We start from the raw sequence: 25,484 nt of genomic DNA on the forward strand, positions 1-25,484 counted from the left end.
AGTACCTGTGCTAATGACTCCATACCTAATACAAGGGAGATTAATAACAGCTAGAAGAGGAATGCTTCTGTCTGAAGTAAAACTACCTCTGTCATTAATCTCATTAGATACTACAAAATACTTGCTCTATTCAACAGGCTAGAAAAATAAAAGTCCATTTCTCTGCAATTAACTGTTGAAACAGTGTTCTAATGATAAAAGAATGGGAAAATATGCCTTTTAATAAAAGGCTTTAGGAAATCTTTCCATGCAGCCTATCAAAGAAGGTTAAAGGATGACTGGACCAGAGTCCTTTATCACAAAGAGAGCAATCACTGACACACTGAATCCTCTGAGAGAGGATGTAACAAGAGTCTGAGAGAGATGTAACAAGATCCAACAGCAGGAAAGAAAAACCAAAGCAGCATAGACTTAAAAAATATATTTTATTGTAAGTAACTGACCACTTTAACAGTTTAAGCAGGGTCACAGTGATCTCCTCCAGCCTTTGCCAACATTAACATGCAGGAACCCATAGCAGGATGGTAGTGGGGGGCTGGACACACTTTTTAGCTTCTGCATCTATTCTGCATCAGATTTAGTGCCCTTGGTTGGCTGTGCTGTTGTAACCCACTGCCCTGGCTCCTGTACAGCAGAAGGGATGGAGGTGTCCCAAGGATGGGTGTTCTGGGAGGTCAGGGGCTTGGCATGGAGAGCCACTCTATCCACAGCCAGCACAGCTGCCTTCCCTCCCCACACTCAGGGAACACACACAGAGCCCTGAGAACTTGCCTGTAAAATGAAGAGCTCTGTCCTGCCTCTATCACGCTGCTTTTGATCTCCACAGTCCTCCCACAGAGCCTGCAGAGCAACCCCTAGGACATTCCCTATAGATTTAATACTAGAAAGAAGGGGGAACAGGTCTCCCTCCCTATTTATCCTGCCAGCTGCTACAGAACAAATCACCTGTGTACACACAGCCCTTCCTGTTATGGAAGGGTGCTTTTAAAAAAGGATAAGTGAATTCTCTACTGTATCCACACATGCCTGATGCAAGACTCACATCACCACTCATTTTTCCTGGAATGAGCATTTTTTGTTAGAGTCATTCCAGTTCTCTCTCAAGGTCCCCTCCAGCCTATTTTGGTTCTGTGATTATTGATTTAAACCTGGCTAGAATTGAGACACTTCTATTTTTGACTATTTGCTTCAGATAGCTTTTCATTAATCAGGAGGGAAGACAAGCTGGCAGACTTTGCCATTATCTGAAACTCAAACTCAGCTGCATGAAGCCCTCCTTTAGATACAGCCTCTATTAATCACTGTTCTTATTTAAATCCCTTTGAACTCCCCAAATTCACACTGTAATGCTGTGAGCTCCAACTCAGAAAGTCCTGACAGTCAAACAGACTTTGATGCATGCAGAACCATGAGGTTTGGCTCTGACAAACCCTCTCTGACCTCCACATCCCTGCTGGGGCATTTTTTGGTGTCAGCCATGTAGGCCAGCTTGAAAGAAAGACGCCTGCTTCCATCTCCTCCACACACCCAGGCACTCCCAGCTCAAAATTAAAAAGGGTGCAAACACTTGGCTCATCATGTTTTCAGTTGAGTCTGAATGTGGGGAATGTTAACATGAATTGTAGGCTCCCACCCAAATCCAGAAATTGCTGGATTGTAATTGTAATGTAAATAAGTCTGTTTTCATAATTGTCCTCTCCAACTTGCTCCAGCAGCAAAACAGTCATCCTGCACATTGTGTAACCAATGCCAACTGGTTTCAAAATGGGAGAGCTGGGAGCCATAAAGGCAAGCCTGTGCTCCAGCTGTATGGATCCTGATACTGGATCCTATATTTGTAAAAATAACTTCTGACACATCATCCTACCAGGGGCTCAGTTGTCCTAAAAATATCCAACCCTCAAGTTTTATAGAAAAGCTTTATTTGGAATCTGAGTTCTACATACACTGGAGAGATGCACTTTCCTGATTATCCTGATTCAATTAAAACCACTCATCAAAAAGTTCTTTAATTGCAATCTCTGACAAGGCACTAAAGTTTGAGTGCAAACTCTGAAAGGACTTGACCAAATGGGCTGCTTTTCAGAGTTTAAAAGTCTGCAGCATTAAAATCTTTTATATGCAAAAGTCATGGGGATTTTTTGCTACTTTTCACCTGAGTATTTTATGTACAATAAGATGATGGCAAAAGTCAAGCTAAGCCTGACAGGTATTTCAGAGAGTGAAGCACCCATGCACTTCTGAACCACAACCGCTCACCTTTCATGCTCTCTTAACTCAGAGTCAAAGAGGCAGCAGCTTCTCATTCATTAAAGGCAGGAGCAGAAAAACCTCCAAAATATTCTGCACGGGTACCAATTACAATGTGTTTACTGAGAGAAGACTTGCACAAGCATCTAATTATGCCTTCTGATGTGTTATTACTGTAACACACAGCCCCATACCATATGCTGATCAGACCTGGCTGCAGACAGACGACAGTCTGACTAGACACAGCATTTTAAGACTTTTATTAATAAATTTTTACACATCTAAAGTACATGCTTAGTCACAGGTACAAAACCCACAATATAAAATTAATTGTAAATAAACAAACAAACAAAAAAATAAAGTACAGCATCTTGGTTAACAAAGCCCAAGGGCCCTGAACCCAGTCTCCAGGGAGGGAGATGAGAGGAGGGACATGAAAACAACCATCCCTCAAAACAGCACGGAAGAAGAGGTGCTTGTCAAAAATGTCTTACTGAAAGACTCCTGAAAGAAATGCTGATTCTGCTGAAGCATCTCAAAAAATATGCAAGTGTATTTCAACTAGGGGAATCCCCCTGCCTTAGAAGCTTTAAAATTATCCACCTGCAGAATGATCTACATTTGAGGACTCATCAGTTTTCCAGAATTCCAAAGTTCCATTATATTAAAAAAAGCCTTAGATGTGAATGATTTAGTGGTAGCTAATTATCAGCTCTCAAGGAGAGCAAGAATACAAAGCACACTGTTCTTTGCTCAGCTCTCCACTGCAGGCTTGAGGGCTCTAATTCAGTCTGAGCACGACCATCATGGTTCAGATGCAGCTCTTCTTCTCTTTGCCATTTCCTACACTTATGATGCTGAGACACATGTTGAGATGAAGAAGCACAGCAAGGTTTTGGACTCACCCTAGCTCTGCACACAGACTGAGAGGAGCCACCCCCTGAGAACTGCAGCCCTGCCAAGACACCTCAGCTACAGCTGTGCAAGGGTCAAGCCCACTGCCAGCATTCCATAAATCTCAGTTGAGTTCTTCTTATGGAGATCACCATAACCCATCCTTTGCTGATACACTGGCTCTTCTCCCTCCTGTCAGAAATCAAAATGACCACAGGCAGCCTTTTCTTCTCCAGGCCCTTCAGCACAGGTCAGAGGGGCTCTGATCCATCACTGGCACTTGGCAGTAGCAGAGACCTCAGAACAAACTACCAGAACCCTCTCCTCCACTAGCAGATTTCTGTGCACCACAGCTTGAACATCTCCAGCAATGGGTTGATATTTCTCCCATGTCTTCAAACCCAGTAGCAGTCCCTCCTGCCTGGAGAGGACTCCAGGCCGTGGATGTATGTCCGGAGGCGAGGATCAGCAGGGTGACAGAGAGGTCTGGAGTTTGCACAGGCCTTACCTGCCTGTGAAGGTGCTTTTTTTCTTGGTCCTTGACCCCACACCATTAATCTTGGTGCAGCTGGTGGCAAAGGCTGAGCTACATCCTGCTGCTCATAGTGGCACCTCTGGTTCCTGCACAGCAGGTGTGCACACGTTGGAAACCGCGGCCAAGTCAGGAGAACCCTCTCCTGTTTTTCTGGGGTTTTCTGCTCCCCTGGCCAGTGAAGCAGTGGGATGGCTGGAGGTAGGAGATGAGCTGGTGGGCATGCAAGAACATCCTGAGGGGGAGATCTTCTGCCCACAGGGGGATCAGACTCCAAAGGGCTTTTCCTATGCAGGACAGCAGGTGCCAGGAGCGGGGCTGGCTGAGGAGCAGCCCTGTAGGGCCAGAGTCCTTTCCTGCCCTGTTTTCCAGGGCTGGCCCCACACCCTGCTGGCACAGGGGGGTTTAGGGCCCTGGCTGCTTTGAAAGCTCCCCTAAACCAGAAGCGTCTTTTCTTGCCCGCAGGATGATCACCTGAGTGCACAGGTAAAATCTCATCAGGGACAACTCTGAAGCGCTGCTCTGGCAGCAGGAAAGCAAGAGAGGGTCAGGAGTGATGTGGATATCAGAGAAGGTGTGTCAATGCATGGCACACATCCAAGAGGGAAACTGGGCTTGTGCTGGACATGGTTCCTCCAAGACTTTGCACTGAACTCCCCAGATTAGTCACTGATGAAGATTCTTGGTGCTATATTTACTCAGAGATTAAATGCCCAGAAGAATCCTTCCAGAGAAGGCAGCCATACACAATTCCACCAACCCAAGTCTCCTGGCCAGAGGACTCTGATGCCCCATCAGGCACTAGAAGCAATTCTGAACTGTTTTCCACCAAGAAGAAACCTCTCAACCATAAGATGTGTGGCTGCAACTTTCCCAAAGTTTTGAATCAAAAGGAAGAAGAGAGAACTTGCAATGGGAATCTGTCTTTGTTTAATGTAATAAATGTAATAAATGTAACCTTTCTAAAACAAGATGTATCAAGAACTGCCATGTAAATGATGAAACAAGATTTGGTAGCCACAAAATTTGGCTTTTGCACAGCCAACCTGGCAAGCAGGGCCAAGAGTGCCAGCTTCCACCATTCACCAGCCTGAATGGTGCTACAGGGGAGGATGAAAAGTAAGACCACGATGCATAATGCTGTGTACCTACAAGCACCCACTGGCCAAGCACTTCACACAAAGCAGCTGAATACATTTCAAAACTACATTTGCTTCCACTTTAGGTTTCTATTATATCCCCCAATCATCCCTTTGAAGATAACTCAGTAAAATTAAATACATTTTTATGGCAAATGCTGGACGTGACACAGTAATAAACACTGAATCCCTGCCTAAATAACTAAGGAAACATAAAGCAGTATTTTTCTTTCCTTTTGAACTAACAGCAAAGGAAGTCAGGCCATGCTTCAAAAACAGTTGTAATCAAAAATGCAATACTTACATTTTTTCATAGAGGCACTTGCATCCAAGAATGGGTGATGGAAAAATTCATCTGAAAAAAATCAAGAACAATGACTCAGTGAAAGAAAATGCCTGTAAGAAGTTTACAAAGCAGATAAAACACAGGAAGTTGCAGTGCTATACGGGGATTTTTCCATGCAACAATGGAAGCTGACTGACTATGGTTGCATATAGAAGTGGTCAAGACTACAGGCTGGAGACTGGATGCAGGACTTGCTCATTAAATAAGGATGGGAAATTAACTGGATCCCTGGCTAATCAGGATGGTGAATCACCCTAAATGTAGGGATCCAGGGGAGCTGCATTTATATCACACTGCACTGCCACTCACTCCACAGAATAGGGATGATGGACAAAAAGACTTCCACTGAGTGATCTTCCATGACAGAGACTCAAACCCATCATGCACTGAGGGCAGAATTGCATTTTTTAATGGGCCACCCCAGAACCACAGCCCAGAACTCTCTCCCTTCCACATCAAACACAACTGCTGCTTCCTCCCCTCTTTATGGGAATTCATTCTACAGATCCAGGCCAAGAACAGCTTCTGTCCTGGCTTGCTGAACACTCTCTGCATGTTTGCCTGTCCTCACAAGTAGCCACTTCTCCCAGTTCCTTCATCTCTGAATCACTGCAGCTCTCTGCCAGAGCCCTCTCCTATCACAATCAGCAACTCAGTCTTTTGGGAGTGTCAGCCATGGATCAACACTGATTACTGAGCTTCAGCTTCTTTCCCAGAATGGATTTCCTGTTGCAACACCCAAGGTTTACAAACTTCTTCTGTAAACAGCTCCTCTTTGGGGACTGAGCTTTCCAGAATGCAGTCACTGGGTTTTTTGTTTGTCTGCTTTTTAACCTTAAACAATCCCTGTTCCCCCAGCCTCTCCCCCCACTGCTGTGCCAGGGTCCTGCAGCCAGAGTGCAGTGGTCTGGAGCTTAGCCCAAGACAAGGACTGGAAATCTTTGGCAAGGAAAGCTGGCATCTCACAGATTAGATCTGCTGTGGATGGAGAACATCCCATCCTGTGGGAGCTGCTCAGCTGCTGGGGTTTCCTGCTTCTTTTTCAGCCTGCTGCAGGAGAGGAGGGTACCATCCCTCAGCCAAGCTGACTCAACTGAGGGGGTGGAAATGATGATTTCTTTCACTTTTCCCCCACTCCTCGCTCCAAACTGCTTATTAGCTGTGCTTGCAAAGCAAAATTCAAACAACCCAGCTTGTAATCATCAGCAGGAAACTTGCAACTTGAAACCCTCCTGGTTTTCCTTTAGATAATCTTGAGATTGCAGAGAGCATCAGTTGCTGGCAGAACAGCAGCTGGGACACACAACAAGTATATGAAGTTTCAAGCTGATGAGTTGCTGTTGTGTGACTCAACTGAGCTTTGTGGAGGTCACTGTGACATCTCCAGGCAGAGGGTTTCATGGAACAAGGAACAGCAGGAAACCCTCTCCTCTGGGGACATGCCAATTTATTGATAAAAATGTGATTAAGGACAGGAAAAATCTCAGTACTGCAAAATGTGCTGGAACTGTTGCCCAGAGTGATATCAAAAGCTACTATCTCAAGTTTCCAAGTGTTATGACATGGACTGATATACTCTACTCCCAAGAGGTACAAAACCAGCTTATAAGGGCTAAAAAGGTTTGCCAGACAATTTCTGACAGCAGGGAATCAAGAACCTCAAAGACACCTTCTTTTGAAATGCACAGCAGCATGAGAGAAGAGGTAGAGATCCACAGCCCAGATAAAAGATCTGCAGGGAATAACCCTGCCAGGTATTCTATCCAAGCCAGCCTGTCAGGAGCTTCAACAACTCACTTTTCAAAAGGCTCATTCTCTCACTTCTACACTCCAGTAACCAGCCCTTGGCATTCATCACTGGATAACTGTGATCAACCTCAGGTAATCCACAGTTGCTTATCCAGCTGACCATCCCCAGAAAGGCTTTCCTGGTATCTCTAATCCAAAAGAATAACAGAGGGTGCAAAACAATTCCTCTTCATTACCTAGTGTGTGCTGCCCAGGAGGAAACAACCTACCTGAGCAGATAAGCAAACAAAAACCCAACAGAAAACCAACCCTCAAATCCCAGAAATATCAAACTATTTTACCCAAGTCTGACTAAAAAGCAGCATCCTGAACACACACAGGATGTGTTTGCCTCTAGATGACCTGGTCCTTTCAGGGATTCAAGGAAAGGCTCCACCTCTGTCTGCTTTCCTCTAGGGCATGGCTTTCCTAGGAGGTTCTTTAGACCTTTGAGCTCAGCTAAAACACATTTGTAAGATGCTGCCAAGTCAGAACCACTGGGCTCTCAAGGAATGATCTCAGTTTGGAAGGAATTAAGACAAAAGGGGAAATCCTCATGTCAGCCAAGTCAGGAGACTGAGATAAAGGCTTGCAGAGCTTGAGCCCTGAGAAGGACCAAGGCTTCCTTCCACAGAAACTGGAGAAGGAGGGAAGGATCTGCAAGCAGCTGCATCTCCTGGCTCAGATTATCACAGCAAACCCCGAGAAGCAGAGGGTAGTGACTGGATTGTTCAGTAATGAGCACAAATTGCAGCTCTGGAAAGAAACTGTGACAGAAAAGCACGGATACACAAGACACATTTTACCTAGTAGCACACTTAACCACAGCTCAGAGAGATGATAAAAGCAGAAGCCAGGACAGGGAATGCAAGTAACAAACATATGCTGAAAATGTGCCAAATCTCCTTGGTTTACAAAACTGTACTGCAGTCAGCACTGACCTTTCCAGCACATAAACTAAAACCCCCAAGATTATGCAACCCTCCAGGCACAGGTGAAATCCAGTGTTTGGATGCTTCCCCTAGCACCAGCCAAAAGTAGAGAGGCTTGTGCAGAGCCAAAAGACACAGAGAGAGCAGCAGAAGCCCAAGGGGAAGGAGCCTTACCAAAGTCCATGCGGTCCTTATGGTTACGCTGCAGGAGGCCCAGCAGGAGCTGCCTCAGGTGGCTTGATGTCTCCCTGGGGATGCTAGGATTGAAAACAAAAGCAAAATAAGAGACTGGCAGTCTACTGAATCTGCTTTTACATATTCAGGAAGGCAACTGGCAGATGCAAACTCACTCCATGCCTGCTAGGCCAGGAACACCGGGAGCTCAGTGGAGGGAGGCTGATCACAAATGTCTTTATTTTGAGTCTCTGGTTTTCACTCCCTACTGCCACTGGTCAGGCTACAGCTCATTTTGCTTCAGTGGCCTCTCCCATGAGCACCTGCAGATCCTTCCCTTCACAGTGTCATCCCTCTGGTGCTCAGCTAAGCCCATTCCACTTGTAGTATTTCACACACAATAAATAAAATCACTCCTACTTGCTCTAATGGGAATAAGATCACTAGAACAAAGCAGTTTCCAAGGGGAAGCTTCCAATTAAGACTCTGGTGGTGAAATGTATCACCAATTAGTACCATTTTATTAAGGCATTAATTTTTCAGTGCAGCTTATGTAAAACTAGCAAGTAACCTTTGTCTGTTTGTTTCCTGGATAATACAGCATAGATTAATCAAAGGCCACTAAGATGTGAGCAACTGCCACCTCAGCAAGGTAAAATTTGTGCAGTTATTACCTCACTTTTCAGCACAGTTAGGAAGAAAACACAAAAGAGCTGGTAAAGCACTGTACTCTCCCTCACCCCACAAGCAGATGGGGGAGAGGCCAGGGCAGCTCTTCATAACCCCTGCAGATTGAAAAATGCAGGGAATAAATGAATGGATTAAGGAAGGAAAGCAGAGTTCAGCTCTTGCATAAGTGGATTCAGCTCTGCTGACTTCCCTCCATCCCCAGAAGTGCTGCTGGGGGCTTTGGGCTGGGGCACAGCTCTCCTAGTAAGGCGTGGGTGGTTGCAGCTCCTCTCAGTATTAACTCTGTTTATCATGGCTGTTCCCAGCGTGGCCCCCACGCTCTGCTAGGCTTTCCCCTCTCCCCATGTTGGGTCAGCTGAGGTAATGACATGTGTGCCCAGCACAGTAATTTTAGCTCTCAGTGGCTCTGCACGTGGCTCTGGCATCAGTCACTGCCCTGAGGCCAAGCCTGACCAATGCTGGGAGAAAAAACCCTTCCTTTATCATCTCCACCAGCACACCCTACCACAGACAGGGGTAAAACAGAAGCTAGCTCAAAAATAGTGAGGGGAAAAAAGGGGGCTAGCTAGCAGTACCAAACTGTTCACAGACACAGGAGAAGGTATGTGTTCACACATTTCAGTACCACCCAGTCATTTCTCTGTGAAGCCCCAGGCCTTGCTGGGGCAGGAATAGGAACCCAAGATCAGAGAATGATGGCAAGCATCCCTCATCCTTGTTTGTACTGGAGGAGCAGCTTTTCCATCCCTGATGCTCAAATGGTTTTGTGCACCTTCTCAGGCTGACACAGGAGGAGGCCACCAGGACTCTGGAAGGGATGCAGTTAGACTGAGCCTCAGGTCGAGCCTCCCATCAAAAGAGGTGTCCCTTGGAAGCACATTGTGTAATGGAATAACCCAAAGATACCACAGCAAGCAGCCTCCTGAAAAATGCATTAGTGCTGGAGTCCTGCAGCCCTGCAGTGTTATCATCATCATTTATTTATCTGTGACACATAAAGCCCTCATTCAAAATGAGTCCATTTCCCAGCTATGACTTTAACCTTGGTTTTAAAGCCAAGAAACAGGTACATCAACTCATGGACTTCAGATGGCACAACACAGATGAAGAGGGTGCAGATTAACAGCCTGTTTGTCTCCTCTTACCTCCCATGTCCAAAGCATCAAGCTTTGCTACCCTTCAGTATTATTTTCTAGGACTCTTTTTAAACATGAGCAACAAACCTGCCTCCTTGCCCCAGTGACCTGGATGCACTTTGCCATGCAAACCAGCACAATGAATGTTAATTGTTTAGATTCACTATTAAAATTGTGAAGCCTTCGGGCTTCTGCTCCATGGGCTCCCCAGAATGCTCAGAACAGCATCTCCTCACCTGGCAGCAGCAGCAGTGCAGCCAGGGACTGCTTCCCCACGCCATTCCCAAGCCAAAACACTTTGCCTGGCCATGGCAAGGAAGTGTGTGCCAGCCAGCACAGCCCCAAGGAAAATGAAACCAAGTCCTGGCACTGCTGCAGTCTGAGAAGGAAGTCTCTGGAGTAGTTTTGTGTTTCATCCTGTGCTGGCAGGGCACTCGAGGAGTTTATTCATGTTTACTCAGGAATAGCACAGATTGCAGCCCATGCTAAAGAGACAAACTGACTTTGGAAAGAGGGAATTCTCATTTACACAAAGGCCAGTTCAGATCTGACTTCCACAGTGACAAAATCACCTTGGATCTCAGTTTTGGAAGAATTTGGTAGTTCAAAAGTGCAGATAAGTGAAAATGGCAAATGCAGACTGTGAAGGACTCAAAGGACTAATCCCTACAAGAACAGACATGCTCTCCTCTTACAGCTGAGTTCAATTTTCCCCTTCCCTGCACCATGAGCCAAACAACAGCAGGGCAGTGGGATCAACACAAGAAAACTTCTTAGTTTTATGGATTAATTCCTCATTTAGTAAGAGGGGCTACCTCAAAGGTGAGCAGCCAGGTTTTGAGCTGTGTAGGAAAAACAGAAGCTCTACTTTCTGCTCACACAGACTGGCTCCAACTATGCAGTCACATTTTTTCATTAAATTGTTTGGTTTTAGGTGTTTTACTCCATCACACCCTCTGGTTCAACCCAGGTGCTCTAGAGGTAATCCTGATAGAAATTTGTGCCTTCTCCCCAAGTCAAAAAAGGAAGTAATTAAAGGGAAATTAACTGCATATCACAAGTCATTGATAAGAGCTCCAGCTTCTTGACAGTTCCTTCCAGTTATCTCTTGGAGCTGTCTGAACTGATAAAGGAAAAGAAAAATCCATATACAGCGACCCAATGACCTTCCTGCATATATGGCTGCATTAGCAGCTCTGCCAACTGGAAGATAACTTCTGGTTAAAGAAGTTTAAAAAAGGCCACCCAGATTTTAGATGTACAATCTGGAACTTCAGTCCTGTCTCTGTACCAGGCTGAGGTTTTCAGAGCCAGCATGAGCTTCTCCTTTCAGAGCTCAGAAATGAAAAGGAAAGACCACAGCAACAAAACTAAAATACCCTGACAAATCACAGCACCGAGCAGAGAGGTAACATACACCCTGTTGGGATGAGAGCAGCTCTCTTCCCCCTGGAAACTGCAGCAGTGTCCATTTCCAGGGAGGTTATAGTGTTTCCCCCAAGAGCAGGATGGACACGAGCAGTTGCTGCCCTGACACGTGAGAAATGGGAATGTGATCCTCAGTCAGGTGTGGCAGGTTACAGCAGAGCCGCAGCCTGGCCGCTCGCACGACCCCAGAGTTGCTTTGAGTTCCTCCCAGGGCTCTCAGCCTCAGGGCAGCCACGTGTACAACAGGACCTCTAGCTGGCTCTTGGAATCACCAGGAGCCCTGAATTTTTGCAGAGCTGGAGAACAGTGTCTGCAGAGACACAGAACACCCCAAGCCTGGCTATCTGCTGCCGTCCGACTTTCCCTGGGCCACATCGCTGCTGCTCCAGGAATGGGGAAAGGCAGGAAGCCAAATATTTCAGTCACCTCCCCAAGTGACAAGCCAGGAGCATGCAAGGACAGGTGTAAACACAGAGTAAACAAGTGCCTACAAACATTGACACTGGAAAAATTCTTACTTGGGCATCAGCATCTTGTTTTTCTCATAGAAGAGGCGGAGATCCTGTGGGCTGCTGGCCTGTGGGGGAGAAAGAAACCAGCACATGAAGCAGTTGACAATGAAGGAAAGGGATTAGCATCTTTATTTCACTGTAGCTCTGAAGAGCAGAGGCACTTTTTAATTGCTGGACCAGCACAGACAATGCTGCTGGCATTAGACTAAAAAGGCAGCCCTGTGCTGCAGTGAAAATACAATATTTCAACCTGCTGCCCTTTTGTCCCTGACCTGGTTCTGTCCTGCTCTGCCCTTCCACAGGCTGAGCTTCACTGCAGTGGGCTCTGATGCTCAAGTTTGAGCTGGCCTAATAGCCAGCTCACCCAGGAGACTAAATAATTGTAGACGTGAGGAGTCCCAAATGATGAATGGCAGCTCCTGCTGAGAACATGGATTAATGCTGCAGGGCATTTAGAAAAGGGGCAGGGAGCCTGTTGATGGGCAAGGGATCTGTGAAGAGGCTAGGAACATGGAGAAACAGCAACTGAATTAGGATTTTCTGCTTTAGTTTCAGGAAGCCAGAAGGTCTCAAGCCACAGCACTATTTTATTTGTACAGTAATAAACACAACTGTGGGGGATGTTGATGACAAGATTCCAAATTCTGAGAGATGGGATTTAAAAAAAAAAAAAGGTGGGGGTTAAGCACAAGAGGTTTACAGCTGAGGTTAAAAATAAAATCACCAGTAGACAAGCACAGACACATAAAAATCCCCTAATATAAATTCTCCACTTGTTTTCATGCAATGAATAATACAGGCCAGTAAATTAACCCTAGAGTCTCAAGCTTTTCTGCTTAGGCAAAGTTGCTTTATTAAAGGCAGAGCAGGATGGCTGGCACGACACAGACATGAAGGCACATAAACAGGGCAGGAAGATCAGAGGGATTCATCTGCAATCAATTATTAGTGCAGCAGAGTGTGTAGGAAAGTGTGAATGAGGAGGCAACAGGCAGCTTCTCCTGATGTTCAGGGCAGGCTCAAAAACCCCTTGAGCCTTCCACCTACTTCTATTTCTAAATTAGAAGTATTTAAGGTCAATTAAGATGCTTAAAATGGCAAATCAGACAGGCCAATCAGCAGATGGCCATCAAAACACCACTAACACTGTATGGCTGGAAAAGCAGCCACATAAGATGCTGTTTCAACATCACCTACTCCCTCTGGCTGAAGATGAAAATTAAGGATAACTGAGAGCTCAGTAAAAAAACCTCAAAAGAAACCAAAGGTAGTCTCAAAAGCTGATGGTATCAACACACTTGTGTAGTATTCATCAGGGCAACGTTTTTTACACAGCCTTACCAACAGAAGCTACACCAAAAGAACATCAAAATTAAAGCAGAGCACCTTGTTACACAGATGCCAAACTGCATCATAATTTCCAACTGCTGCCACTCAATTTGATTCAGGAAAACTCCATTTTACACCTTCCCCTGGCAGATCTTGGAATGTAATTAGATTAATAATTGGCAAACTTTAGGGAGGCAAGCATACACACTGCACCAAATATCCTGGCCACGCTGCCCAGAGTAATGACAAATATTCCTGACAGACAAAGCAAAAGGAGGGGCAGAACTCCAGCCCAGGGAGGGAAGGGCTCATTCACTTCAGAGAGATACAAGCCTTGGCTGTTTGCTCTGGTCATTTCCTGTTGCAACAGCTCAATTGTTTCACAAATACAATGAAGCTCTGATCTACTTCAAACGTTGTTTTGTCAGAAATTTTCCTGGCAATAAAGAGGGAGTACATTTAAAGCAGCACATATATGCAGACCAGTTCATTAGAGAAGGCTTCTAAGCACTGGCTTGGACAGAAACAAAGTTCTCAATGAAGTTTTCTTCCTCTTTGTACAAACTCAAGAGATGTCCCTGCAGGGATGCTGTTCCTCCACATTCTGCTGGCTCAGTACCAGCCCCGATTGCTCTGCAGGGACCCTGCCAGGCTCCTCCCCACCCAGACCACACTCCCTCCCTCGGGCTGTCCCTGAGCCTGTGATTCAAGGTTGGTCCCAGCGCAGATACCAGGGGAACAGAGTCATTCTAGTGAGTGCCCAGCACAGACAGCCATGGATCACCATTAATTTGGAAAAACCATCTGCAGCTTCATGTAACTTCATTATTAATTGACTGAGTCACACAGTTCTGCTCCCAGTAACCTGTCCACTGCTCTCTTGCTGTCAAACAATTCATAAAGCAATAGGACCCTCAGCCACTTTGCTCACCTCTCCTTTCAATAAATAGTGCTTTCTCTAAGAATCATGGAAAAAAAAACCAACTCAAGTTTGTAATACAGTAAAAATGTCGCTTGAATTCCCTCATCTAGGAAGCAAAGAACTTAAATGGAAATCTGCCTTCCAGGCAGATACACCCTGCCCAAGAAAAACACCAGAGGCATGAAACAACCACACCATTCAAGGTACAGAGAGCCAACTTCTACCTGTGGGACAGCACCCATCTACCAGAACCAGGGATGCAGAACAGCTCAGCTTTCCCCAGGGCCAGAAGGGCACCCCAGCAGGTCAGTTCACACCTTTAGTCTCCTCTCATGTCACTAGGAGCAGCTGCATTTTGGTTTTGTCTCCCCTTTCTATATATAGAGGCAATTGGGCAAATTCAATCCTGCCACTCTGTTACTTTGTCCTGAGCAGCACTGGAAATATGTTGAGCCAACAAAGGCATTCAGCAGAACCCTGCCAAATCCCCTTCAGTGCTGGCTGCCTGGCAGTGAGTTGCATGTGAAAAGCAGGCAGGGTGGTGCTTCCAAAAGCACTCAGCAGTGGATTTGTCATGCTTGGGCCACGGCTGGATGCAAAAGCCCAACATTCAGACAGAAGAGGGCCAGAGACTTTCACACCTTCCCTGAAGAGCCCTGTCTATTCAACACTCCATAGCAGGTGTATGGCATTGCCCTGCTCTTTGAATCCTTTCCTTGGGGATTTGGAGGTAAAGAAAGGGGATTTGGTAATGTTAGAAAGAAAAAATAAGTGAGTAATGCTCTCAAGAAAAACTTGAAAACCTACTGAAAATGCTTTCTGATATTTTAAGACTCCCACAACTAAGTGGCTGGCATTCAGAGGACTCAAAAGCCCAAGGACCAGAAACAAGCAAACAAATCCCCACCCCCTGAAGTTTTTTCTTTGGCAGTACATTGATTTCTCTCTACTGCCAACAGAGCAGGGTAAGACCCACAAACACTGGTCCAAAAGGCAGTGCTCCATTGACTACAGCAACAAGTCACTCACTGCACCCAGCCTCAGCAGAATCACCCACCAGTTCCAGGAATTCCTGTCCCCTTGAACACAGGGCACGCCAAAGGAACAGAGCTGGGAACAGATGAGCAAGCTGCCTAACAAATATACCAGGGGTTCAAATTCTTGGCATAGAATTCAGCCTTTCCTGGTGTTCCTCAAGGCCATTTCACAACATAGCAGTTGCTGTAAGTGATACATAATCCCAGTACTTATGCAGACAGAATTAACTCAGAATTAAAGCAGTGAACTTGGTACACCAGACTTAGAAATTAATTTTTCACCTAACAGCTAGCTGGGATGAGAACATAAACAGGCAGGTTAACTCTTTCAGAGCTGCCAGACCAGGCAGAAAAACTTGCATTAATTTTCTTGTCAGTTCCCTGCTCTTTGGATCATTCTTTCCCCAGACACAAGGCACCATGTCCATAGAAAGCTCAAGATTCCTGCAGGGGCTCAGACAACCAGGTTAAGGGGTCTTTGGCAGGATCTGATGTCCCACTGCCACTGCCAGAGCCAGCTCTGACACAACCTACACGTGCTCAGTGGGGTGTCTGCTTACCAAGAGCTGCCCAGATTTAAAAGGGGTCACAAAAGAGAAGCCACCAGAAATACCAGTGTGATTCCTCCCACACAGGGGAAAAAAAAAAAAAAGAAAGAGGAGATTGAGGTCATTTAACTAATCATATTTAAAACACCATCTGACAAGGACTAGATTGGTTTTGGATTGTTTTAGACCTTGTGTAAATCTTTCTTCTCTTGCCTCCAGCTTTGCTTCTGATTGTCACTTGTTTACACAGCCAGCACCACCTCACAGTGGGCATGGGGTCCCAAACTTTTCAACTCAGGTAAGACAAAAATAAACCACTACACTCCCAAGGCCCTTCCCAAGTCTGGTCAGCAGGAGCAGGAAATGCACTGTTCAAGTCCTGTCCTCAGTGACAGAAATGCAGAGATGTGAGTGCAGACCACTTATTAGGCAAGGCAAATTAACAATTCCACATTAATACAGAGCTCAGCAAATCTGTTTATAGGGATTATGAATCCCATTAATCTCATCCCTATGGCAGTCTCACTGTTTTGTTTATGGCCATGTTTAATACAAAAAGCTCCTTAAGAAAGCTTCACCAGCCATCCTACCAACTGTTCACATCTGAGCATCAGCAGCTTCTTTCTTCTCCGTGTGCAGTGAGGCAGGGAAGGGACAGGAATGGCTCTGGGAAATTGCCTTGGGTGACCCAGCTATAGTTAATTTTAACTCTGAGACAGCCAGAAATCACATTCATGCACTTGCACATCTCTGTCTTATTTACAAGTACTTTCAGGATTGACAGCTGCCTCAGCCTTTCCACACATTTGATCTTTTTTTCCATCTAACCCATTTCCCCGAAGCCCTATTTTATTTTTAGGCAGCTCATTCCTCCTCACTGCAGATAACACTGGAGTCCCTTTTGTTTGCATCCTCCTGAAGGTGCCTCCTTGGCTCAGGCCACAGCACCCAAACTCAGCATGTTTCATGAGCTCCAGATTCCCATGGGAATCTCAGCTAGACAGAGAAGAGGGGCTGTCTTTGCCAGCCTGGGAGGGAAGGCACAGTGAGGATTTAGCCTGAAGAGGTTCACTCAGAAATCCAGTTCCTGGCTTCCCTGTGCAACTGGGTCTGCTGGTGGCACTATGTGGAACCTGCCTGTTTTCTTGCCACCCATTGGAAGACATCCCCCCTCAAAAGCTCATGGGGCTCAATCACCTCTGTCTCTGTCCCCTACCCTTCTCCTAAAAGCTCATTCCTGCCCACGGTGTCCCAATCACCTCTGCCCACTCCCCCTCTCTTCTCCTAACAGCCCTGTAAACACCAGCTTCATGCCTGCTCAGTGTCCATCAGCAAATTCTTACAACACAGTCATGCCAACAAAGACAGAAAGCCAGTTAACCTTTAACCAGCTTCCCCTAGACAAGCTTCTTTCACCTGCACCTCAAGCTGGAAGGCAATTTGTGACATGCATGGCCAAAACAAATAGATGGGGCACAAAGAACCATCTGGACTGAGCTCCTCTCCCTGATCAAACACATCCACAGCTGCTACTGCAATCACAAACAGGGCCTGGTATTTTATTTCCAAATACAACCTCCAAAAGAGGAAAGAGTGTGGGGAAAACTGGAATAGAGGAACTAATAACCCCATTTCCCAGCCCAACAGATGTTTCTGGGACAGAGTTATCTAATGAGGCAAGCACAAAACAAGGTCAGGAACTGCTGGGCAGGGACTGAAGTGTCCCTTCACTGCCCACTCCAAGGCAGGGCATTGCCATGCCTCAATCAGAGACAAAGAACCCCTATGATAAAGTCACCACTTTGGACAGTAATTAAATCATTTGAATGAGCAGGTATCAAGGTGCCTTTAGAGACTAAAAAGCACCAAGATACAAAGGAGAATCTGTGCCAGGCTCTCCTATACGTGCAAAGCTTGCTTTCTCCTCCCCTCCATTTTCTTCTTAACACACAAACATTTATTTTCTTTCATCCTAACAGTCCTTTTCTCCTCTCAAACAAAGATACCAGCACTGATGGCAAGTGGATGCAGCCAGTAAACAGAAGCCATTCAGAAGTTTCAGTACATTTTGCAGGGGTTTATAAAAAAAGAAACATGCAAAGGAAATGAAGTCTTGCTCTAAATACGGAGGAAGCTGGTGGACAGAATATAAAGCATTGGAGTGGAAGATTCTTATAGCAGCAGGGAAAAAATTACCCTGAAGGAAAAAAGTGTTCTTGGCTTTAGACAAAACCAAAATATACTATTACTTTACTCCTGTATTTGCCCACTCTTTCCTGCAAAAGATTCAGAATTCACTTTATCCTCCCTGATGATGTAAAAGCATAAACATTCCAGGTCTTGTGTGAAATCCTAAAAAGCTGTGGAACTAAAGCTCATAAAGTCCTTCACTTCATAAAATTTGCCTTATTACTTGAGCATAAATTTCCCTCTGACTGACTTTCTTTTGTGCTTTTTGTTTTTATTTCCTTTTTATTCATTTTGGGGGGTTTGTTGTGGATTTTTCCCATTTTGTTTTATTAGGAAATCAGGATAAAGAGATGTCAGGCCATAAGAAGAGAGGACCAAAAAGCAAGGGGGAAAAAAACCTGACAAATACAATACTTTGAAAGAGTAATTTCAAGGGAGAGTCTGCTGATCTCATTCAGAGATGGAAGAAGTAAAGTAGCACACAGTTTGACTAACAAAAAAAAAGATACACTGAGTCTATATAAATTCTAGCTATGGATGATGAAAAATATGTGAAGTAATTCTGAAGCAACAGGAGTAAGGCTGTGGTGAATTCTCCACCATTCAAAAGAAAAAAACAAACCAAAACCATCAGAGAATGCTGTTCACAAAGGATATGCTGTAGCTCATCCAGAAGTTATGGCATTAAGTACAGGGTGGAGCTTTACAGGGCTGTGTTATATTTGGAGGGGCTTGGATCTGATGAACATAAACATTTCAAGCTGGAAGAGACTGCTGTGAGATGACAGATAAGAACCTTTTGATATTATCCTACTTAACTGCTCTGAAAACCAAGTTGATTTAGCTGCAATACACTGCTTACCACCAAATCATCCTGAACATTAACTTGCAATTACAATCTCTCTTATAGTCCTTTTGTACCAAACAGAATTATAATTATAAATTATACACTGACTACAGTTGTAAATAGAAACTGATTTTCTAAGTGTAGGCCTAAAAAACCTCCACTGCTTTAACTGATTCATGGTAATTTTCTCAATCAGTGACCCTTCTTAAGCTCCTATAACTGGGAAATACATTTTAATGAGAGACAGCCCAGAGAAGAGTCATATTCTAGTAACACAACCAGAATTACAACATATACAGCACAACACTGCCAAGGTGTAAGCCAGACCTTCATGGGGCTGGATCTAAGGGAGTTGAGATCAGAGATGGCAGAAGCCTTAGAGTAACCAGATTAGCAGGAAAAAATAAAAGATTAAAAAAGCAGGAGAGAGTCATAAACATCAAATCTAAGCAACTCACCTGAAAGGGAGCCTTTCCTGTTAGACACTGATAAATGATGGTTCCTATACTCCAGAGGTCAGCTTTGGCATCATAGTGCTGGGACATAATGACTTCTGGTGCCTTTTGGGGGAGAGAAGGGAGATTTCTTTTACAAAAAGAAGTAGTTTTGGTGGGTTGGTTTTTATTTTTTTAGCAACTCCAAGAGACAAGTCACTATTATACTATAAAACCTCTTGAGCTAGATTCCCCAGTAGCCATGAAAGTTTACTCCCTATAAGACTGTAGCACTACATTGAAAGGGCCACTTCCCTATTTAAGTGAGGGAAGCACAGACTTTCATTCAGAAGACAAAAATACATCCTAACATTGTATTTTTTGGGCAAACTTAGTACTTCCCCTTCTCCCAGTGTACCATTTTCTGCTGAATCCACTGAAATCACAAACAGATCTTCCAACCAAAGCAAGGAGGAAGATCCAGAGCAGCAAAGGCTCCCACTGCACAGGTAAACTCCAGCCTCCATCCTGGGCTGCACCACTTGGGCACTTCTCTCATTTAGCCCAAGATGGCAGCACATTAATTCAGCTCCAGGGCCTGGTGCCAAGGTCACAGTTTGGGTTCAAAGGCAGGGTTCCAGTCCAACAGCTTGAGCCCTGCTATGCCTCAGACTGTGGTTTCTAATCCCACATTGTGCCCTCAGCTGCTCCCTCCCAGAGGCTGGAGACAGTGCAACCCCCAGAGCCCCTGGCTCAGCAGGGAGAGCCTCCAGAGCAGCAGCAGAGGAGGGACAGCAGGGCAGGCTGGCTAATCCCTCCTGTTTATAACTACAGATTTCACTGCACTGCTGCCAGCATGGAACAGGATCAATTTTTTAGCTCTGTTAGAAGTAAAGGCCACACGTAATGGAAACAAAAAAAAAAAAAAGGCAACAAGTAAATTGTGGATGGGAGCTTGGTCTGTTCCTAAGGGAAGGAGGCATGACACCAAAAAAAGCCAAAGCAGCAAGACAAGAACTGCACAAGGAGGTTTCAAGTCTTGCCATGGCATGGATCATACTGGGGTTCAGACAGAAAGCTCCTTTTGGTAGGGGGAAAAAAATGAAATAAAGCAGCAACAGGCCTGAGCTAAAGCAGGGAATAAAGTCCTGCCTTGCCAGCAGATGCTCCCAGGGCTCCTGCACAAGAAAGACTTCAAAATCCTCCCTAAATCCCAGCTGAACCCTCCCTCCCCATCTTCCTTCAAACCCATCAATAAAGAGAACAATATGAAACATTGAGATTTCTTGTAACATCCAGTGTTGTTTAAAATAAAAATAAAAAACAAATAGGAAAAAACCATCATCACTAGTTTCCTCCAGCCCTTTCAGAAAATAAGCTGGGTGTTTTCAATTACTTTCACAAGAGACTCTGAAAGAAAAAGTATCACTAAAAATAGACAACTCAGGAAACTCTCACAGGAGAGGAGAGTTACATCATCTTCACATATAGCATAGCTCAAATAAACATCAGGCTTCAAATAAGGGAGAGAGAGGAAGTGTGTTTTGCTTGAGGTAGTTCTGTGGAACAGAGTACCAGGAGCACTAGGCCTGAGCAGTGCAGCACAATCCAGCCTAACTCTGCCCAAAGACTACAGACAAAAAACTAAAGAGTGGATTAGACAGTGTTTGAAATGAGGTGCCTTTTACCCCAGGGCACCTGTAAAAACTTCAACCTAAATTGACTCACATCATCTTTTTACTTTGAGCTCAGACACCCACGTCCCCAGGAACTATTACAAGTCTGGTTTTGACATTCTTATTTCTGTCTAGTTTTCTCATTTTTCCTTTCACTGACTTGATGTGACACTGAGACCTTGACTGCTGCCATGAGCACAAATAAGAGATCACCTCATCACAACCTGATCCCAGAGTGGAAAGTACAAAGAGGGTAAAAGGGATCAGTTTGGTTTCTTACACACATCAGTTTCACAGTCTAAGCAGACATCCTGAAAGCATGGTTTATCCACATCTCACATGGAAGTTACCTGACAGCACAGGCACCTGCTGTCTGACATTACCAGCAGCCAGAACTTCAGGTCTGTGGTGGTTTCTGGCAAGTAAACAAAATTTCCCCTCCGGGGAAAAGACTAGATAAAAACAAAGCCTTGCTTTTGGAGAGCAAAGCAAGAACAACACAGAAAACCCTCTAGAAAAATCACACTTACCATGTACATGGGTGAGCCACACAATGTTGCTGCCATCATATTGTTCTGCAGGTACCGGGCAAACCCAAAGTCAGCTGCAAACACAAACAGAGGTAGGTCAGGAGCAGACACCAGCCCTGGAGAACCTGCACCTTCTCCAGTTCATTCTTCCTACTTTACCTTCACTTCCTATCAATTTTTGCAACCTCTATCTTGGTAAGACTTTGACAGCTCTCTTTGGGCAGCAGCATCCTTGTGCTAGTTATTAATGCACAGTAGGGCAGAGCAAGCCCCAACAGTACCCAGATGAACAAACTCCCACCCCTCTTTCAGGGATCAGAACCCATTTGCCTACACTCTGAAATGTCAGCTGGGAAGGCTCTCCTGACTTCAGTGAGAATGTGCCAGTTCAAAACCAGCCAGTTCATCTGCTGCTGTCTCAGCCTTTCATTTGGGGAACTGAAAGTTGTCCTCCATTGAAAAGGCTGCAATGTGAAACACATCCAGGAGGAACCACTACTCACCACTACCCACATTTCTAGACCAGCCCTACCAAAATGAGTCTTGTTCTGTCCCTTTAGAAAAGTACCAACTGTGCTAACCCCAGCACCAGGACAGATAACTGAGCCACAGTTCACTTAGCAAGTAGAAGAGCCAGGAACAAGGAATACTAAGGGGAATTACCTCTGCAGGTTACTTAGCATCTGATCATATGACACTGAGATGTTCTCTCAAGGTTACCAGATATTTCAAGCTAGGACATTGACACAGCTGTTTACACTGTCATCTGTCACTACTGAACTGGTACAGCCAGGTTCTCCCTGGACCATGCACTCCTCAGGGAGCACAAGGAGGGTTGCAGGTTACAGCACACCCAGAGCAGTTGTGCACACAGCCCTCCTGCCTGTCTGCAGCTCCCAATCCCTTCCTTACAGATATTAACTCTGCACTTGACAAAAAAAAAAACTAAAACAAACCAAAACAAAAAAAACACATCAAAATGCTTCAGTTGAACAAGCAGCAACATTTCCAACTTTTCCACTGGAAATCATATCCCAGCTGAAGGAAAGCACTAACAGTTTCTCCAGAGCACAGGGTTAAGGTGAGGAACAGTTTTACCTAACTGGTGTCAGCTTCAGCTCTTGAGTTGCAATGTAACCAAAAGCCCACATGCGAGGGTGACGCCATCTTATTTTTGAGGGACTGGAGGTAATACGTGTTCCTGTAACTGGATTTCTGGAGCACTCATCCCAACTACTGGTGCATCTGTGCCACTTGCCTGATGTGCAGAATGGGAATTTCTTCAAGATGCAGCTGAAAGCCCATCTCTGGTTTAGACTGAGAAAACTCCCTCTTTTGGGTCTGCCTGACAACCCACTGCACCCTCTGAGGCCAGCCAGACGCGCAACTAGTGTCAGGTCTTCAGACAACAACACTTAACCTCAATACTATTAAAAGCTGAAGACAGAAGTCCCGATTTCTGCTCATTTCTTGGCAAACCTGGAGATTACAAACCAATTAGGGCAGGCTGGTGTTTGTTTTGACTGGCACCATTCAACTGAGAGCAAAGCAAGGTCTGCCCAATTCCTTTGTGTTAAATCTGTGTCCTGGCAGAGCAGAAAGCTTTTGCTCCTACTGCTCACAGGCAGCTGAAGGCTACATTGACCAGAGGAGCTAAGCTAAAAACACATTAGGGTGTTTTTAAAGTGGGGAAAAGCTCTTCTCCTCCTAGAAAGTTCTCCAAAGTAAGATGGAGGTTTCCATGTGTCCATCACCAAACTCCTGAGTGCTCAGGGTGACGCTGTAGCGGTGCCTTACCGATCTTTATGCGAATGTTGTTGGGATTGGATTTCCTGCCTCCAGCATAGGAAAGGAGAATATTCTGGGGCTTCAAGTCCCGATGGATGATGCCCTTGCTGTGCAGCATTTTCATGGCACCTGCTATCTGCTGGAGGAAGAGCCTGATGGTGTCTTCACTGAGTGTCCGCATAGCTGGCAAGGAGGAAAGAAAAATAACCACAGATGAAAAACTTACAGTGCCAGTTCTCTGAGGAGCCCAGAGGGCAGAGTCTCACAGCAATTAACTCTAATTTGTCATTTTATTCCCACATATGATGTCTTTTCCCCACACACCATTTCTGAATGATTCCTACAGGCAACAAGGGAGAGCATTTGCATTCCCAGCTTATTCTGTGGTCATGGCTGTTTTCAGCCCCGAGTCTCTCATGGTGAACTCAGGCCAGCACTGGGTGCTGAATCTGGGTTACTGACTGTCCAAAAGTGGCATCTGGTGAGGTTTAGGGCTTCCCTCAACAAGAACTGCCAGGCAGATCCAGGCAAGCACCAGGCAGGGCTGTGGCTGCCTGTGAGCTATGGTCAGCAGCAGCTGGAGACCCAAGGCCAGAGCTTTATCACAAAGACTAGGTCTAAAGGTGGAGCTAAGAGGAAAGACAATCAGGACCAGGATTTAAGCCTGCAAGAGTCATTAAGGCTCACATTGGACATGGGAAGGGTAGATGGGTTAAATTCCCAGTAGGTTAGGGCACATGGCCAGCAGGGATCTGTACCTTCAGGGTATGAATCCAAGTCTAGGCCTAACCCTTGTGCATCATCACCTGACCAAACCAGAATTCTAATCCTAAACCCCATGTTTGGGTGAACCACAGTTCAGTACTTAACAAGAGACCTTACCAAATGACCCCTGCAAACCATCACCTGCCACTCTCCACCCATAGATACAGCAAGAATATCTAAAATATTTTCACAAGCCAAGTTTTTCAAAAGAATATATTAGTGATCATAATCTACAAATAAAGAAGCTCTGGAGTGGCCTCTCCTGAGACACAGACTTCCCAGGGACCGTGGTGAGAAAATAAACATTGAAGGGATTAAAATAATTTTCAACTGGCTCTTCTAATCAGAGCAGTGCAACATCAGCTCTCGTTATTTTAAGAACTACACGTATGAAACTCTTGCCAAAGCTGGGAACAGCCTGCTGAACAAACCCCAGGATCAACAGTGCTACCAGCCTGCCTCCTTGTCAGTCACTGAGCAAGTCAGGCTTCAAGCAAGCACCATTCCAGTTGAATAAAACAATTTCTTTTGTAAAAGGCCCCTGTAAATTACTTGGGACTTCATTAGAGCTCTTCCAGCTGTTCTCTAGTCTAAAGACATTAAAACAGGCTGGCAGGAGCTTCAAAACACCACTCTAGCCAGTCAGCTAAAAGGGAGGAATCCTTATGAAAACACAGCTGAGGCTGCACACAGCTTTAACACAACACAGGAAATTAAAAATCTAACTTGTAAAATACATGGATGGGAAGCAGCAAGGGACACAGATAAGTTAAGCAGCGCTTAGAATAGAAAATAAACTCCCACCACTCCCAGGCCTCCCTGTCCTAGGAGGCACAAGCACAGCTAAAGTGTCACCATGGCTATCAGGTGGTCCTGGACTCCCAACACGTGAGAGCAGTGCACATGTACACAGAGTTTCTTTCCCCTCACTGAGCCTTTTTCCCCATGAACTAGCACTCAGCTGGAGTGCACAAGACTCCTCTCCCAGAAGGGGAGATTCTGTGAAAGGATTTTAAGGATACCAAGAGACAGCTCAGATGCAAGTCTTCAAAACCCACTTGCATCTTCTGAAGAAAGCACTGCCTCATCTTTAACAAAGCTCTCCCCAAACTCCTGCTGAAATATCACAGTGTACTCAGTCCCATACCATTTTCTGTCTATTAAAAGTCCAGCATCTCTTAGCTGTGCTAAATATTCTCTCCAACAAAAGGGCTCTGTAGTATTTCTGCACTTTGTACTCCAGGAAATCTATACAGGAATGGTTAAAACACCATCTTTCAACAAAACAGCAGGAATTCAAAAGTTGTTTTTTCCCAATTCAGCTCAGGCCCAGGAAAGGACAGGCTGATCACTCTCCTCCAAACACATGAAGCAAGACTTGAAACCTGATAATTGTTATTATTAAGGCAGCAGGCAATTACCAGCTCCTGGCTAAACACACTCTGCCTCTAGCAGAGGAACTGTGGAGAGCCTTGTCCTGACCTGCAGTCCCAGCAGCGTGCCACAGCTTTGAGGTGTTCCCTCTCCTGCAGATAATTTGGGGGCTATAAGGCGAACACAGCACCAGCAAACCAGCTGAGCCTCCCTGATGTGAATT

General features: G+C 45.2%; 1 protein-coding gene across 5 annotated transcripts in view; it reads right to left on the reverse strand.

Moving 5' to 3' along the window:
- Positions 1–25,484, reverse strand: part of ULK1 (unc-51 like autophagy activating kinase 1) — a 77,512-nt gene that overhangs the window by 30,066 nt on the left and 21,962 nt on the right. For all 5 annotated transcript variants that reach the window (XM_084217474.1, XM_084217472.1, XM_084217476.1 and 2 more), the window contains exons 7-12: positions 23,132–23,305; positions 21,335–21,408; positions 19,153–19,254; positions 11,828–11,886; positions 8,056–8,138; positions 5,120–5,170 (exon numbers count right to left, since the gene is read on the reverse strand). In XM_084217474.1, the coding sequence (XP_084073600.1) occupies positions 5,120–5,170; positions 8,056–8,138; positions 11,828–11,886; positions 19,153–19,254; positions 21,335–21,408; positions 23,132–23,305 (543 nt within the window). The remainder of the gene's footprint in view (positions 1–5,119; positions 5,171–8,055; positions 8,139–11,827; positions 11,887–19,152; positions 19,255–21,334; positions 21,409–23,131; positions 23,306–25,484) is intronic.

The sequence above is a fragment of the Fringilla coelebs genome (genome assembly GCF_963513975.1).
Source record: "Fringilla coelebs genome assembly, chromosome: 17".
Taxonomy (NCBI): domain Eukaryota; kingdom Metazoa; phylum Chordata; class Aves; order Passeriformes; family Fringillidae; genus Fringilla; species Fringilla coelebs.